The following is a 15481-nucleotide window of genomic DNA, read 5'->3' as shown; positions in this document are numbered from 1 at the left end:
TGTGTGTACCTGAACATAGATGCACATAATACATAAAATTAAATTTTAAATAAAAAGCACAGATTATTCTAATTAGTCCTATGTGGTATAAACCATTCCACTTTGCAGATAAGGAAATCAAGACTCAAGGGTACTCATTGTACTGTTCCACTTAATAGTGGAGATAGTGTGTGGCAACAACAGACAGGCTAAGCTAAAACAGATGTAAGCTGCATGTGTCAGAGACTTCATCCCGGGGATTAGAAAGATAATACAGTCTCCTAGCAGAAATGGCCTTCATGTTCTGGCAGAGTTAAGGTAAGCAACTATTCACACATCTCATGCAGGATCTGTAGAGAAATAGTGGGACACAGTGTATTGTCTAGCTATGTGACTTCCAAAACTAGTGAATTTTAAACCAAACTAAGACCAAGGAAAGCTAGGGGGTTGATTTAGTTATTATTTGTGTATCCATGTCAAAACCTGACTAACCTGGGTGTGATGGTATACAACTAAAATCCTAGACTTTGGAGGTAGAGGCAGGAGGATCAGGAATTTTTAAGGGCATTTTTGCCTTCACAGGGAATTTAAAAGCAAACCTGAATTACATAAGACCCTGCTTCTCCTACAGCTTTGGTTGCTATGATCCTCAAAACTAGGGCTGGAAAGTTAGCTAAGATATTAAGAGCACTTGCTCTTGCAGAGAGCCTGGGTTTGGTTGTCAGTACCCACATGGTGGCTCACAACCATCAGTAACTAATTCTAGGAGATCTGACACCCTCTTCTGGCCTCAAAGGATACTAGGCACACAAATGGTACATGTAGATAGACAAAGGCAAAATATTTATACACATTCTTTGAAAAAAGATTTTATTTAAAAAACTGGACATGTAGAAAATGGCCACGATAACAGTTACAAAACAAACAAACAAACATGGATGAACAAGTTCAATACAAAATAGCCATCAGATTCACAGTGAGTTTATCAAAGGTGAATCTAAGGAGAAAAGCACCTGACCAGAATTCACCAGAGACCTCAGCTATAGACTTTTTTATTTTGAGGGTCTTCCAGAATTTACATGTGGCTTGAAATGCATTGTTACCCACTTAACAGTCTGCTGAGTTTACATGCAGAATATCCATCAGAATACTCAGGATTACTGCACACCATGATTCATAATTAAGGTCTTTTAGTTTAGTTCTACCATGTGAGCAAATACATCTCACTTCTAAAGAATCAATCTAAACAAAGTGATGTGTATGAAGACAGCTGGGGTCCTTAGGATTTGCTCTTTCTCTCTTCTTTCAAAAATACATTTTCAGCACGCAACTTTTCTATTTCCTGTAATTTTTTAAAAAAGGAAATTAAGTAATTGTTATAGAAGCTCTTACTCATTAAGTATATATTCATATTAAAGCTACATTTGATTTATAAGTTAATATTAAATAAATACCTGGCCTCTATGAGAACATGACCTGCATTAGCGTAATATTGTATAAGTATTATCTCACATACTTAGAGCCCCACCCACTGGGAAGGCTCAGACAAGAGCTCTGCTATGGGAGTTCTGTTTCAGACTGGATTTCAGAGTGTAACCCTGTCTCAAAAAACCCAAAGTGTATTTGACCAACTTCCTTTACTAAAGTCTCTTTAAAACCACCGTGTATTAGAACACTCTCAGTCTCACCTCAGCAAGCCTGACATTCTCCTTCTTCAGTCGCACTACATATTGAATCTTCTGATGGAGGTTTTGATGACCTACCAATTTTCCATTTTCCTCAGCAAGAAACTCTAGTTGCTTTCTCAGCATTTCCATTTCCTGTCAACCCAAGGATGGGAAGATCAAAATATGTATCGCTTTTCAAGAGCACCAGTCAAGGGGCGGCCAAGCTTCCGTGGGCGTATGTCTCTGCACTACAGAGAAACTGAACCAGAGATTTGGGTTTTGCTTGTTCTGCTTACTCAAGTATTTCTACATAGCATGGAAAACCCAACACACCTGGAAAGTTCTCTCTCTTTCTTCATACATTTCTTCCAACTTTGACCGCAGTTGCTCCTTTTCCTGAAATGCTCTAGACTCCAACGTTCTGGTTCGCTCAATTTCCTCGCTCATTCTATGGCAGGTCATCTCCTTGCTGTGAAGTGCACGCTGGACTTCTTCTAGACTGGAATAAGGATCAGTTTATGATATTTCAAGGAAATACAGTTATAAAACAGGACTCCAAAACTATAAAACAGGTTTTTATTTTTCTTTTAAGTATAGAATTTTGATTTGAAAGTACCACTGATCTTCAGGTCTCCTGTACATAAGCTAGAACTGGGTGGACTTAGCTGGTAGAACACTTTCCTGACATGGCCCAGGCCTCAGCTCACCCTTAGCATGGAAGAGAGAGTGTGCTGAATATCAGATATGATTGCTCTGTCAGGTCAAGACTTCCATCCTGAGAAAAACTCATCAAACCATTTTATTTATTTATTTGGAACCAGGCTCTTGTGTAGCCAAGGCTAACCTCATAAAAAAAAATTTAGTATAAAACTTAGCTTTTCCAAGTGGAGCTAGAAGTAAGGTATCACTACAGTCTGTAGGCTTTATTGTGTCTGATCTCAAAATAATCATTTCTGCTTTAAAACCTAGACATTAGACAATGGAACGTTAGTCCTTTCCTCAGGGGTGTGCACTTTACCCTTTTTATATAATTCAATGAAAAAAATGTAGGGTTTCATCCACTTTATAAAACTGTTTCAATATTATTATAAGATTTCCAGTTAGAACAGTTACAATGCATACAGAATGTAATACTGACTGCCAAAATGAGGTGGTACTCAGGAGCTAAACCTCCCCACAGGCTAACTTAGTCTAGGTCATGTGTTTCCAGAGCATGCTCAGAGGTAACCAAGGAGATGACGCAGGGAAGTCGTCTACATCTGCTTTGGTGGGACAGAAAGTTCAGATGCTGCCTCTGCCTACCTTACTGTGGATGAGGTGTTACGGCCTGAATATGAAAAGTTCGCTTGGGCTCCAGTGTTCTCACTTGGTTCGTAGCTAACTGTCACTATTTTGGAAGGTTGTGGAAACTTTAGGAAGTAGAAACTTTCTGGAAGAAGTATTTAACTCTGGGGGGCCATGCCTTGAGGTTAAATGATCTGTCTGAGACAGAGTTTTTTTTATGTAGCCCTGGCTGTTCTGGAACTTACTATGTAGACAACGATAGCCTTGAACTCAACAGATTCACCTGCCTCTGCCTTCTGAGCACTGGGATTAAAGGTGTGCCGATCAATTTTTTTTGTTTATTTGTTTGTTTGTTTTTGTTTGTCTGTTTTTCGAGACAGGGTTTCTCTGTGCAGCCCTGGCTGTCCTGGAACTCACTCTATAGAACAGGCCTGCCTCTGCCTCCCAAGTGCTGGGATTAAAGGCGTGTACCACCACTGCCTGGCGTGCCATCAAGTTTTATTGCCCAGCCATACTTCTGTTTTCTCCCTGAACTCCAACTACAAATGAGACTTAGCTTCCTTGAACCATGCCATTCCCCACCACGATTGACTATATATCAACTGGAACTATAAATCAAAATAAAACTTTTTTTTTTTTTTTTTGTCAGTATTGTACTGAAGCAGTGAGAAAGAAATGAAGATACTTGGCTTCTTGTTTATGAAACTCGATCTGATGTAGTGGCAGAGACCATGAGCTCATCTACTCCCAGCATAGCTGCTGTCTGTCATGCGCTGAGCAGGAGCATGGGGAGCTCCACCTTTTCCTTGTTGGACACAGTTTTCTAAGCCCTGAGGACGTCTGGTCTACATAATAACTTTAGGTCAGCCAGGACTCCAGGGCTACAAGATGAGACCTCGGAAAAAAAGAAAAGGAAAGGAAAGAAGAGCAGCAGCAGCTACTGCTGCCACCATCCTATGAAGATATGATGTTGGAACTGTGTGGGCCTAATGTAGCTCAAAATCCCAAAAGCAGACATACTGGGGAATCTCAGTTCCTGATGGTGTTACCCAGTCCCCTGTCATATGGAATTAATTATTTCCTGGCTATGCTACTGCAGTTTTCTATCTAGTTCCCTACAGCATTTAAGAAGATGTGCTGTCTGTGTGCCCACAGTCCAGTGTGGGCTCTTCATGCTTCGAGGACCACATACCACCAAGGGCTCGGCCACCACATGCCATGCCACACAGATAGCTACGAGTATCTACATTAGCTGGGGAGGTCACCGTCCTGTGTCAGCGTGACTACTACTAGCTGGAAGCATTAAACTACTCTTATTGTCCATGAGGAGAAAACCTCACAGCAACTCAATAAAACTGAAGATTGCACATGTACTTTTGTTTGTTTGTTAAAAGTGGCTTCTTAAAACCCCTGTTGAGAAAGTGGCATCAAGCAAAATAATTTTGGTGCTAGAGAGATGGCTGAGAAGTTTAATTCTAAGCACCCATAAAGGGCAGGTCACAACTGCCTGGTCAGCTGGAGGGGCTCCAATGTTCTCTTTTTGGCCTCTGCAGACACCTACATGCATGTGTACATACCCACACATAGACAAATGCACATAAATAAACATTTTAAAATCTTTTAAAAAATACTTTGATAAACATCAATTATATTCACATATACCACAGAAGGAAAAAAGTTATCTTATGGATGTATTGTCCTTTTAGAGGAGAATTACACCCCCAAGGAGTTCCTAACTCTGTAACTCCACTTCCAGAGGGATCTGATGACTTCTGGCCTCTGTAAATACCATGCACATATATGGTACACCAACATACATACAGGCAAAGCAAAACACCCATCTACATAAAATAAAATAAAAAAATAAAAAAATAAAAAAGAACCAGGTCTGGCAGGCAGGTTAGTTTTGAGTTTGATGCCTACAACCCATGGTGGACGAAGAAAACCAACTCTCACATCTGTCTTCAGACCTCCACACACTTGGCATGGCGTGCATACACTCCCCCTATAATAAAGTTTAGAAATATTTTTAAAAGATATGAACTATAAAATAGCACACTTACTTTGCTTTCATTTTCAGCATTTCTTCAGTAAGTTTGTCCTATAATAAAGAAAACACAAAAGATGGTTAGGTTCTTTAATGTCTTCCTTTAAAAAAAAAGATGAGAGGGACAAGTCTGTTTTCCTTTGTGCTAATTAAATCCATGTCCATTTCCAGGGTCCCATATGTATACACAAAAGGCTAGAGGTTCACAAGCATTCTAGCATGGTGCACAGAAGATCCTACACTTCTAAGTCCTAAGTGGATAACTCCATGTGGGAGACAGAGTGCTACAGAAGCACAGAGACAGACACAGTCTTCCTTCTTTCTGTCAATGATTAGAGCCACAAACCACGGCAACTGTTCTGTGCCAGTCTCCCAAGTACTGGACCTACAGACAGATAAACCTTTACTTCTCAATTATATATTAATATATGGTTTCTAGAATAAATAACCATAAATGTTATTTATAAAAGCAATTCTCACAGAACTTTGTGTAAAAAAAAAAAAGCCGTACTGTAGCAAGCCTTTGTTTGATAGCCTCCTCTTCCTGTTCGTTCTTCAGCTGCTCACTGTCTGGGTAACTCTGACTGCTGCAGAGACTAGGGAATAGACATGGAAACATCAAGTATATTCAAGAATTAATTTAACATTTATTATATGTAGCTACAGCACAGCTAACACTAGTGATTAGTACAGACGATCAGTGTGCCCACAGGTGGAATAAATATTCATACCAATACAAAAGCAAGAAGAGTAGAGTGCAGAAATCTAACCAAAGCTCGGTGGAAGACTTAGTGGAGATTCTTTGCTAAGAGTGGCAACCTGTAGATCAACTGTGAATAAACGAAGGCAGACTATCAGCAACCACAAGAGGGTAGTCTGGTAGTCTAGTCTGGTAGTCTGGTAGTCTGGCCTTTTGGCCATCTTCTGATGTTTCTGATGACTACTCTGGCTTCACATGTAAACAAACATCAGGGACTTTGTTCACAGAAAATAAATGCTTCATCAGCAAATAAAAGGACTACGGTCTGGATTGCACATGCATTTCTACAAGGCTGCCTGGGTTGGGAGAATAAATGTACTTCAGTGGGCCAGCGAGACTTGACTGTAGAACCTGCTTGAGTGATGTGGGCTTTGCTAGGGATCTCCTAAGTGAGCAGGAGGTAAAGAAGGCTTAGCACAGCACAGCAGGGCTTCTCTCTTCTTTCTCAACTGCAGCCTAGTCAACTGACAATGACACTCGATGTCAAAATCACCCAAGGTCACGGAAATGAGTGTAGCATGTACAATGATCCATATTTAGGGGGAAGAATATATATATATATAATTTTTTTTCCCCAAGATCCAGACAGTAGGGCTGGAAAGATGGCTCAGCAGTCCAAAGTACTTGCCATTCTTCCAGAGGACTAGGGTTTGATTCTCACCATCCACATGGTGGCACACAGCCACTTGCAACTCTAGTTAATTCCAGAACCCAACACTGTCTTATGACCACCCCAGGCACCAGGGACACATTGTTACAGATACACATATGGACAAAACACCTATATACATAAAATAAGATCCAGACATTCAGTATTTTAGAGCTTGGTAGCAATATAACATGACAACCATTCAGTGTGGTGATTGAAAGAAAGCAAGCCAGGCTTGGTAGCATATAGTGTTGAATCCAGTACTCAGCATGGAGAGACATGTATATCTCTGAGTTAGAGGCCAGCCAAAGCTACACAGTAAGACAGTTTCAAAAGAAAAGAAAAACAACAACAACAACAAAAAAAGGAAGGTAATTATGCACCAACAGAATGTTATTTAAGAATGATCTGGCTGGGCAGTGGTGGCGCACGCCTTTAATCCCAGCACTTGGGAGGCAGAGGCAGGCGGATTTCTGAGTTCGAGGCCAGCCTGGTCTACAGAGTGAGTTCCAGGACAGCCAGGGCTACCCAGAGAAACCCTGTCTCGAAAAACCAAAAAAAAAAGAAAGAAAGACAGACAGACCTGTGAATTAGATTACATTATAGTTTGTACAAACCTGAAAAGAATTGAAATAAAGTATCTTAAATTGTGGTTTAATAAATGACTTGGGAAAGTTATGTAGCCCTTCAGAAGACTGGCAAGGTGTGGAGCTCATGGGAATTAGGTGCGTAGACTTGCGGATATCAGAATCACCTAGAGCAGTGCTTCTCAACCTTCCTAATACTGTGACCCTTGAACAGAGTTCCTTGCATGGTGATTCCACCATAAAAATTACTTCATTGCTACTTTATAACTAATTTTGCTGTTACGAATCCCTATGTAAATATCTGATATTCAAGATATCTGAAACATTTATGTTGTCAGCAGAGCTGCCTTTAACACTCTCAGGTCTTTGTTATCCCATATATTTTAGTCTCAGGACAGCTTTTAGACTTCTAAGATTACCTTTAAAAGCAAGGACCCAATCTAGGGGTGGTAAAATTCAATAAGAGTCCCATCCCAGAGAATTCTTTCTGGTCCAATTCACCTGCCTGCTTTTTGTTGTTGTTGGAGACAGTCTTAGGTAGCCTAGGTTAGCCTTCAATTTGATATGTAGCCAAAGATGACTTTGAACATCTTGAGTAGGGATACAGACAGGCATATATTATTATACCAAGTGGTCCTTTCTGTTGTTAATCCTAATGTAAAAACGTTGATAAGTAACATCAAAATTCTACACTATATACTTAACTAGTTAATGAAATACACACACACCAGCACCCTGTGCTTTACACTTTTTGTTTTGCTTTGTTTGTTGTATTGGATAGTGATACAGGGCCTTAGATATGCTTAAGCAAGATGCTGAGGATGGCTTGGCCTGCCTGGGCTGCTTTCCCTGAATCATATTGAGAAGTAGAGCCGATTGGTATGAAACTCTCCCTTTTTCTGCAGGTTTTCTTGAATCTTATTTATATATTTAAAAAACAAAAATGGCTGAGCAATGGTGGCCCACACCTTTGATCTCTCTGTACTCGGGAGGAGGAAGCAGGTGGATCCATCTCTATGAGTTTCAGGCCAGCCTAGTCTACAGAGTGAGTTCTAGGACAGCCAAAGCTACAGGAAAAAACCCCGTCTCAAAAAACCAAGACACAAAACCAAAAAGCCTGGTGTAGTGGTCTGTCCATTTAGTCCTAGCACTAGGGAATCTCTGTGAGGTAAAGGTCAGCCAGGTCTACAAAGTGAATTCTAGGACATAGTGAGGTACTATCTCAAAAACAAACAAATGAACAAACAAAACAAAAAACTTTAAAATGCAAGTAGTTTGGTTTAAATATTTCATATTTTCTAAATATATTCCAAATGCTTAGTTCACTGAGCTGATAGGTGGTAAATGTCTTATCCTGCAATGCTAGAAAAAGCCCACAACCTCATGAGACTAAACTCAAAACCAACCAAGCACTTGTCAGGTCACGAGATGTCCTGTGTCTGGTGGAGTCCACTTCAACCTCACTCCCTGAAGGCCATGCAGGCAGACCAGTCCAGGAGGATGACTTCTGGCTCTTACTCACCCACTCTCCTTCTGCCTTTTCACATCATCCAGTTGACTTTGCAGGAGCCAGTTTTTTTCTCTTAATTGCTGAGACTCCAGGCGCAGATTTTCCATTTCACACAATTGATCCTGAGAATACACCAAATAACTGTTCTTTCAGAAGACAGGTTAGACTGGTGTTATTTTGCTTCTCAAAGTTGTGGCTGAAGCTGGGTGTAGTGGCACACACCTTTGATTCCACACTTAGGAGGTGGAGGCAAGCACAACTGTAAGTTTGAGGCCACCCTGGACTACATAGGAAGTTCCAGCACAGCCAGGGCTATGAATCGAGACCCTGTGTGACACACCCACTCGCCCAAAGAAAAGGCTGTGACCCGACAGGTATTCCTTTTTACATTCCTCTTTAAGCACCAGGTTACTGGATTAAATAAGTTTGTGACAAGCACTTACAAGTCTTAGGACTGTAACTCACAAACATGTTTAGCGTCTTAAAGAGTTTATTAACATAACTCAGTCAAGATCCTCTAAGGCAAAAAATTGATGGAAAATCTCTGGTAACCGTTCTCAATTATTTGATTCTATTTAATAAATGCCAACTGAGCTAAACATATTAAAAACAGATGCCAAAACACACACTTCAATTAGATCCTCAATTTATAGCCAGGTATGGTGGCATATGCATGTCAACCCAGCACTCAGGAGGCAGAGGAAAGAAGGACCCTGAGTTCAGAGCTGATCTGGTCTATCTAGCTATCCAGTGAGACCCTGTCTCAGCAAGGTAATCAGCAGCTGGGGGAATGCTCAGTGCATAACACACTTGCCCACTAAGTGTGAGGACCTAAGCTTGAATCCCTTGAATCCACATAAGCCCGGGCACATGTCCTATTCTCTTTACAGTGATGGTGGGAATAGAATCCCTGTAAGTTTTGGATCAGCCAATCTCTGGCACACACAGCAGCAAACAAAATAGAAGATGAAGGCTGACACCTGTGGTAGTCCTTCAACTTCCACACACATTCTGTGGTATTTGTGTCCCCACTCACACAATGAACACACACACAACAAACACTACATCATATACAGACCCTCACACACTCACAAAAGACAAGGGAAAGGGCAGAAGAGGAGAGGAGAAAAGAAAGAACAAGAGTTAAATCTCAAACCACACTGAAGGCCTGAGAAGACATCTCAGTCAGTGTCGTGCCTGCTCTGAGATCCTCCCTAAGAAGTAAGGCGGAAAGTAATAAACACACAGAATGTTGCCTCTGGCCTCCACAGCCATATGCACGCACATTCACATAACACATGCACACATCTGAAAAAACTGTTGAGATGATACGTTGTTCCTATTAAGCTGGCAAAGATTCAGATACTGGACAGCACTAGGAGGTGAGAATCAAGGAATCAGGCCTCTTCTTCCTTGTCCATGACATGTGGTTTGTGGAAACCTCCCTCACAAGGCAGGGAAAGGGTTAGAGACTTTAGTAAAGTTTATCAGTATACACTGAAAGGCTTTAATAGAGAAGGAAAGGAAACTGGGAGCTCCCAGGGACAATAAACTAGACTGCAAGGGGTCAAGGGTGGGAGGAATCCTTCTCTATCTACGATACAGTCTGACCTTTTGAATTTGGATCAGCAGCAGCTAGGAGGAAGCTGTTACCTTTTAAAATAAAGTTCACTGAAAAGAAGAGTCACGAACCTTCATTCTGAGGATTTCCGCATTTTTGACTTCTCGCTCTTCGTTTAGCTTTGTTACAAGGTGTTGCAAAGAAGTCTTAGAGGCTCTCCCATCTTCTATTTCTTGTTCTCGTGTTTCTAAGAGTTTTGCCAAATGAGCTTGAAAATGGGGTGGTGTTTTGGGACTCTGAAATAAAACCATACTTCATGCAAATGCTTCGTTACATGATGCTATGAAGACATCATTTTCAGTCTATACACTGAACAGATAAAATATACATTTTCATGTACATGCCAAGCTCCTGAGTACAGTGCATGCTGATAAAGGTCATTTACCTTATTATTTTCATTTTTATCCAAGTAAAACAAGACTTTACTAAGTAGAAAGCAGACAAGGGGCACTAACAAACAGCTTTTCCCTTTAAATAACAAAAACCGACGACAACAACAACAAAACAAACAAAAAACCCCATTATTTACAATTTTTTCCTCATTTGAAAAGCTGATTATTCTGAAATGCAGTTCTGGGAGCGTACCTGTGGATAGTCGGCAGCAGAGTCCATCACGCGCTCCAGCTGCCGCATCTTCAAGTTGTACTCAGTCTTCTTCTGCTCCACTTCCTCTTTCTCCTGGTTTAACTGGGCACATTCAACAGATAACAGGTTACAGTTTAGAAAATAACTCAGAACACACAGTCCCATTAGAAAAGTCAAGCTTCACCACTGCCAACCATCAGAGAAAAGCAAATCAATATTACAGTGCTATGTCCCTGTTGAGATGAAAGAGATCCTTTAATGAGGACATGCAGAAACCGCATGGTTCCTGCTGTGCCAGTCACTACAGACTCATGGAAAATGGGGAAGGTTATCCCTAAAACAAACTAGAACTCCCCATATGGCCAGCAATTTCAGTTCTGCTCCATAGTTGAAGGAAATGAAATTACACGTGTGTGTGTGTGTGTGTGTGTGTGTGTGTGTGTGTGTGATGTGTGCATGCACGTATGAGTGTTCACATGTGTGTAGGCTCACATACGTGTGAGATGAATGTATATGTATGTATATGATCTGTGGGGGCCAACTGCTGCTGAGGCAGAGTCTCAGTTCACTGCTTCAGCTAGTCATTTAGCTCAGGAGAGTCATTGTTTTTGCTTACTGCATACTGGGATTATAAGTGGGCCACCATGCCTACTTGGCTACTATGTGAGTTCTACAAAAATACTTGCCTGGCAACTGCTTTATCCACCAAACCATCTCCCCAGTCTGTGACACAACATATGAACAGAGGGCCACATTCCTATTCTAACCACAGCTTTGTTCACAATAGCCAAAGAATATAGGAACCCTAAATATCCACCAGGAGATGCAAAAAGGAGTAATGCGGAGGTACAAACAAACACTGGCCAGTCTGAGAGACAAGCAAACTGTCATCTGCAACAAAATGAATGAGCCTAGAGGATGTTGTGTAATTGACAGAGGCCAAGTGAAGAAAGTCAAGGAAGACACATCTCTGTGGAATGCACAGCAGCCTAGCTCAGAGGTGCTATGTAGAATAGTAGTTACCAGAGACTGGGGAGTTGAAGAGCCCTGGATGGGAGATGCCAGACATCTGACAGAATTCTGACAGAAGAACAAGGTTCAAATAAAAGCAAGTTTTTGAGATCTAATGCAATATATTTTGAGCATAAGCAAAAATAATTGATAAAGCATAGTACAAAATGACCACGACAATAGATTTGAAACTGTATCACAAAATCATATGGTAGATCATGGATATATTAACCAACTTGATGTGATCATTTTATACACACATTTATGCCAAAGTCCCTAATTGATCCATTTGTTCCATCTCTATAATACAGAGAACTCTGTCAAAGCAGGAAAGTCAGCACCATGCAATTTGTTGCTGGTGTCTGAGTGGCTTAGTGTGCGGCTTACCCTGTGCTGAAGCTCCTGGATCAGCGCCTCCTTCTTGTTCAGCTCTTCTTGAGCAGACTGCAGTAGTCCAGAGTGCTTTTTTGAGGCCTCTGTGAGCATGTTCAGCTGCTCAGTGGCATGGGCCAGGTCTTCACAAAGCATATCCCTCTGTTAGGGAACAGCGTTCCAAAGGAGTATTTATGAACCACACCGTTCAGTTCACAAATCACCACTACATTACTATACAGTTTTAAAGTTAGGAAAGGAAATAGTTAAATATTTAAGAAGTTTTTCCCTTTGGCTCATGCAGTAAACCATTTCAAGATACCACTCCCAGCTGACATATATGTATAAACAGGCCTAGGTGTGATGTCAGTAGATTCAGTTTCCTGTTTGAGGTCAAGTAGTGCTCTCTTCTCAATCGGGATTTTAAAACTGATCTTTTCATGGAGAACACTTCAGAAGCAGACCTTACTTAATGTCTCAATAGTTGAATTTTATAGGCTTATGATATTTTGCACACATGCATGTATGTGTGTGTACATACCCTATGTGACATGTACAGATGTCAGAGGTCATGTCAGGAATCTTTATTATTGTTTACCTTATTTTCACTGAACCTGGAATAAAGCATTTGGCTAGACTGGCTGGCCAGCAAGCACCTGCCTCTGCCTGCCTCTGTCCTTCAGTGCTATACTACATGGCTAGACTTCAGCTGCTGTGCCCAGCTTTTACATTTGCTGAAATCCAAACATGGACTTCGTGCTTATGCAGCAAGCACTTTATCTATAGAACTAAATCCTTAGTCTGACTCTGGTTTCTATACCCTAGAAGGTAAATAGCTATTAAAGATGTCTCTAGCCTAGGTACTCAGAGAAGAGCTGTAACAGCTCACCATAGCACTGACTACTGAAACCGCAGAGAATAAGGTAGTATAAAGTAGCAGAGAATTCCTAATGGCTGCATATGTAATTCCTACTTACATAGCATAGGAATACTCTGGTGATCACATCAGAGCAGAATCTGCTCATCCTCTCTTCCCATATGGACATGTGCAAACCATTTTAAAAAGGGTGATCTGGAGATATAATCATCTGTTAATAAAGTGCTGTTGCAGAGGACGAAGGTTGGGTCCCAGCATCCACATTGGACAACCCTTATCTACCTTAAACCCAGCTCCAGAAGATCCAAAGCCCTCTTCTGGACTCTAAGAGTACTGCATACACTGCACCTCACACAAATATAAACAGAAAAAACAAAAACAAAACCGCATGAATAAAATAATAAATAAGGGCCCGAGGTGTGGGAAAGATAGTTCAGTCAGTAAAATTCTGCCATGTATCCTAGTTATCTTGTTAACTTGATACAACACACAGTCACCTAAGAGGAAAGCCTCAATTGAAGAACTGTAGATTAGATTGGCCTGTGGGCAGTACTGTGTCTAGGCTTGGTAGAGTTAATCATGAGCCTGTGAGGTAGCCAGAGACTGAGCGATCTATGGTGCTGCTCTATGGCTTCTGCTTTTTACTCTGCCCTGACTTCCCTCAATGATGGAGTGTGATCTGGAAGTGTAAAACAAACTTCCTCACCAGGTGGTTTTCAATCAGTGTTGTATCAGAGTAATAGAAAGGAAACTAGTGCAGCTATGAAGACCAGAGTTCAGTTCTTTGGTTTGTTTGTTTGTTTGTTTTTTGGAGATAGGTTTCTCTGTGTAGCCCTGGCTGTCCTGGAACTCACTCTGTAGACCAGGCTAGCCTTGAACTCAGAAATCCGCCTGCCTCTGCCTCCCAAGTGCTGGGATTAAAGGGGTGCGCCACCACTGCCCGGCTAGAGCTCAGTTCTTAACACTCATGTAAAGGCTGGGCATAATGGCAAGCCTATAAACACAGCACTGGGAAGGTAGAGACAGGAGGATGTAGACGGGATTTCTCTGTATAACAGGGCCCTGGCTGTTCTGGACTCGATCTGTAGACCAGGCTGGCCTCAAACTCAGAGAACCACTTGCCTCTGCTTCCCACGTGCTGGGATTAAAGGCGTGCGTCATCACACCCGGCTTACCTGTAGTTTGTTTGTATGTATGTATGTATGTATGTATGTACTTTATATTTATACCTGGATTCTGCCTCACTCTCTCTCTCTGTTCCGTACTTTCAGAAAAGGGCTCACTGGGTAACTCTGGCTGACAGGGAGCTTCCTATGTAGACTTGCTGTTTCCCAAATAGTCGGATTAAAGGCCAGTGCCTCCATGCCCAGATCTCATCAACTTTTAAAAACTGGATTTGAACTGGAATTACATAAATTTTTGTGTCTACAGTAATTTTGTACTTTCCTTTTCAAGTTTTCCTTTACATTGGAATCTCTCTGATATCCTAATACTTGCTAAATGTTCTCCTTGAGATTCTGATACATTTTATTTTTGTGAATCGGACTTAACAATTTTTACTGTTGATTTTTCAACAATAAAAAAACAGTCCTTCCTTTTACTATGTGGGTTCTGAGGATTAAAATGAGATGGTCAACTTCAGAGGGAAGTCACTTTACCCGCTGAGTCATTTTGTCAGCTTCTAATTATCAATTATTCCTTTAAAAAAAAGTCAGAGGCAGAGGAATTCTATGAGTTCAAGATCATCCTAGTTGATGCAGTATGATCCTGTCTCAAAGAGAAAAAAGGGGCGGGGGGAGGAGAAAATGAAACGAGAAATAAATAAAGAAAAAGAAAGTCCCACATTAGCACCTACCTCGATGTCCTCTGAGAGGATTCTCAGTCTAAGAGTTTCCTTCAGCTCCAGGATATCCACTTCCCGCCTCCTGATCAACTCCTTGCTCTCCTCCTTGTCGGCCACAGCAGCGTTGTATTTGCACTGCAGCAAAGTCACAGCACAAGAGCTTTCTGCTAGAGTTCTACCCATCCGTACACCACAGCAACTTACAAGTCTCTTAGCTCCAAGGTGAGCACCTTCTTAACAATTAATTCAGTAACACCTGGTAGTGGTGGCTGGTGTGTTGTTTTGTTTGTTTTTGAGTTTCATTGTGTGTGTGTGTGTGTGTGTGTGTGTGTTTTCGCACAGCCGGAGTGACATGTGGTTATGAGATGTCAGGTCCTTGGAAGAGTAGCAATTGCTCTAACCACTAAGCCATCTCTGTAGCCCAACAAGTGCTTGCTAGGGAGGGAGTAAGAGCTCATGCACATGGTGAGGAACAGCAGGACAGTCCCACAGGGTTAGGGAAAGCCAGCTAGTCCTGTCGTCTCATCAGTCTGCCTGCGAAGATAAATAAGGATTGAAGCAAGCCCTTTGGGAGCAGAACTAATGCAGATAAAAACCTTAACCTGGGCCCAAGCAAAGGGCAGAGCATCAAAACTCAACAGCAGCTACTTCAGAAAATGATACTGAGTCTCAGATCAAGGCCACAGTTC

General features: G+C 41.4%; 1 protein-coding gene across 2 annotated transcripts in view; it reads right to left on the bottom strand.

The window, feature by feature from the left end:
* Positions 1–832: 832 nt before the first annotated feature.
* The window catches only part of Kif15 (kinesin family member 15), a 73724-nt gene continuing 59075 nt past the window's right edge, over positions 833–15481 (bottom strand). Inside the window, exons 26-35 of one of the 2 annotated variants that reach the window (XM_076917840.1) lie at positions 14805–14927; positions 12088–12234; positions 10690–10791; positions 10176–10340; positions 8496–8605; positions 5489–5573; positions 4994–5031; positions 1980–2145; positions 1668–1799; positions 833–1321 (exon numbers count right to left, since the gene is read on the bottom strand). In XM_076917840.1, the coding sequence (XP_076773955.1) occupies positions 1259–1321; positions 1668–1799; positions 1980–2145; positions 4994–5031; positions 5489–5573; positions 8496–8605; positions 10176–10340; positions 10690–10791; positions 12088–12234; positions 14805–14927 (1131 nt within the window). In that variant the 3' untranslated portion in view covers positions 833–1258. Of the gene's footprint in view, positions 1322–1667; positions 1800–1979; positions 2146–4993; positions 5032–5488; positions 5574–8495; positions 8606–10175; positions 10341–10689; positions 10792–12087; positions 12235–14804; positions 14928–15481 lie in introns of those variants that run through there. The other variant, XM_076917841.1, reaches the window with a different exon arrangement.

Source organism: Arvicanthis niloticus, chromosome 21 (assembly GCF_011762505.2).
Source record: "Arvicanthis niloticus isolate mArvNil1 chromosome 21, mArvNil1.pat.X, whole genome shotgun sequence".
Lineage (NCBI taxonomy): Eukaryota > Metazoa > Chordata > Mammalia > Rodentia > Muridae > Arvicanthis > Arvicanthis niloticus.
The sequence above is the reverse complement of the archived record's forward strand: the minus strand, read 5'-3'. Positions and strand labels throughout refer to the sequence as shown.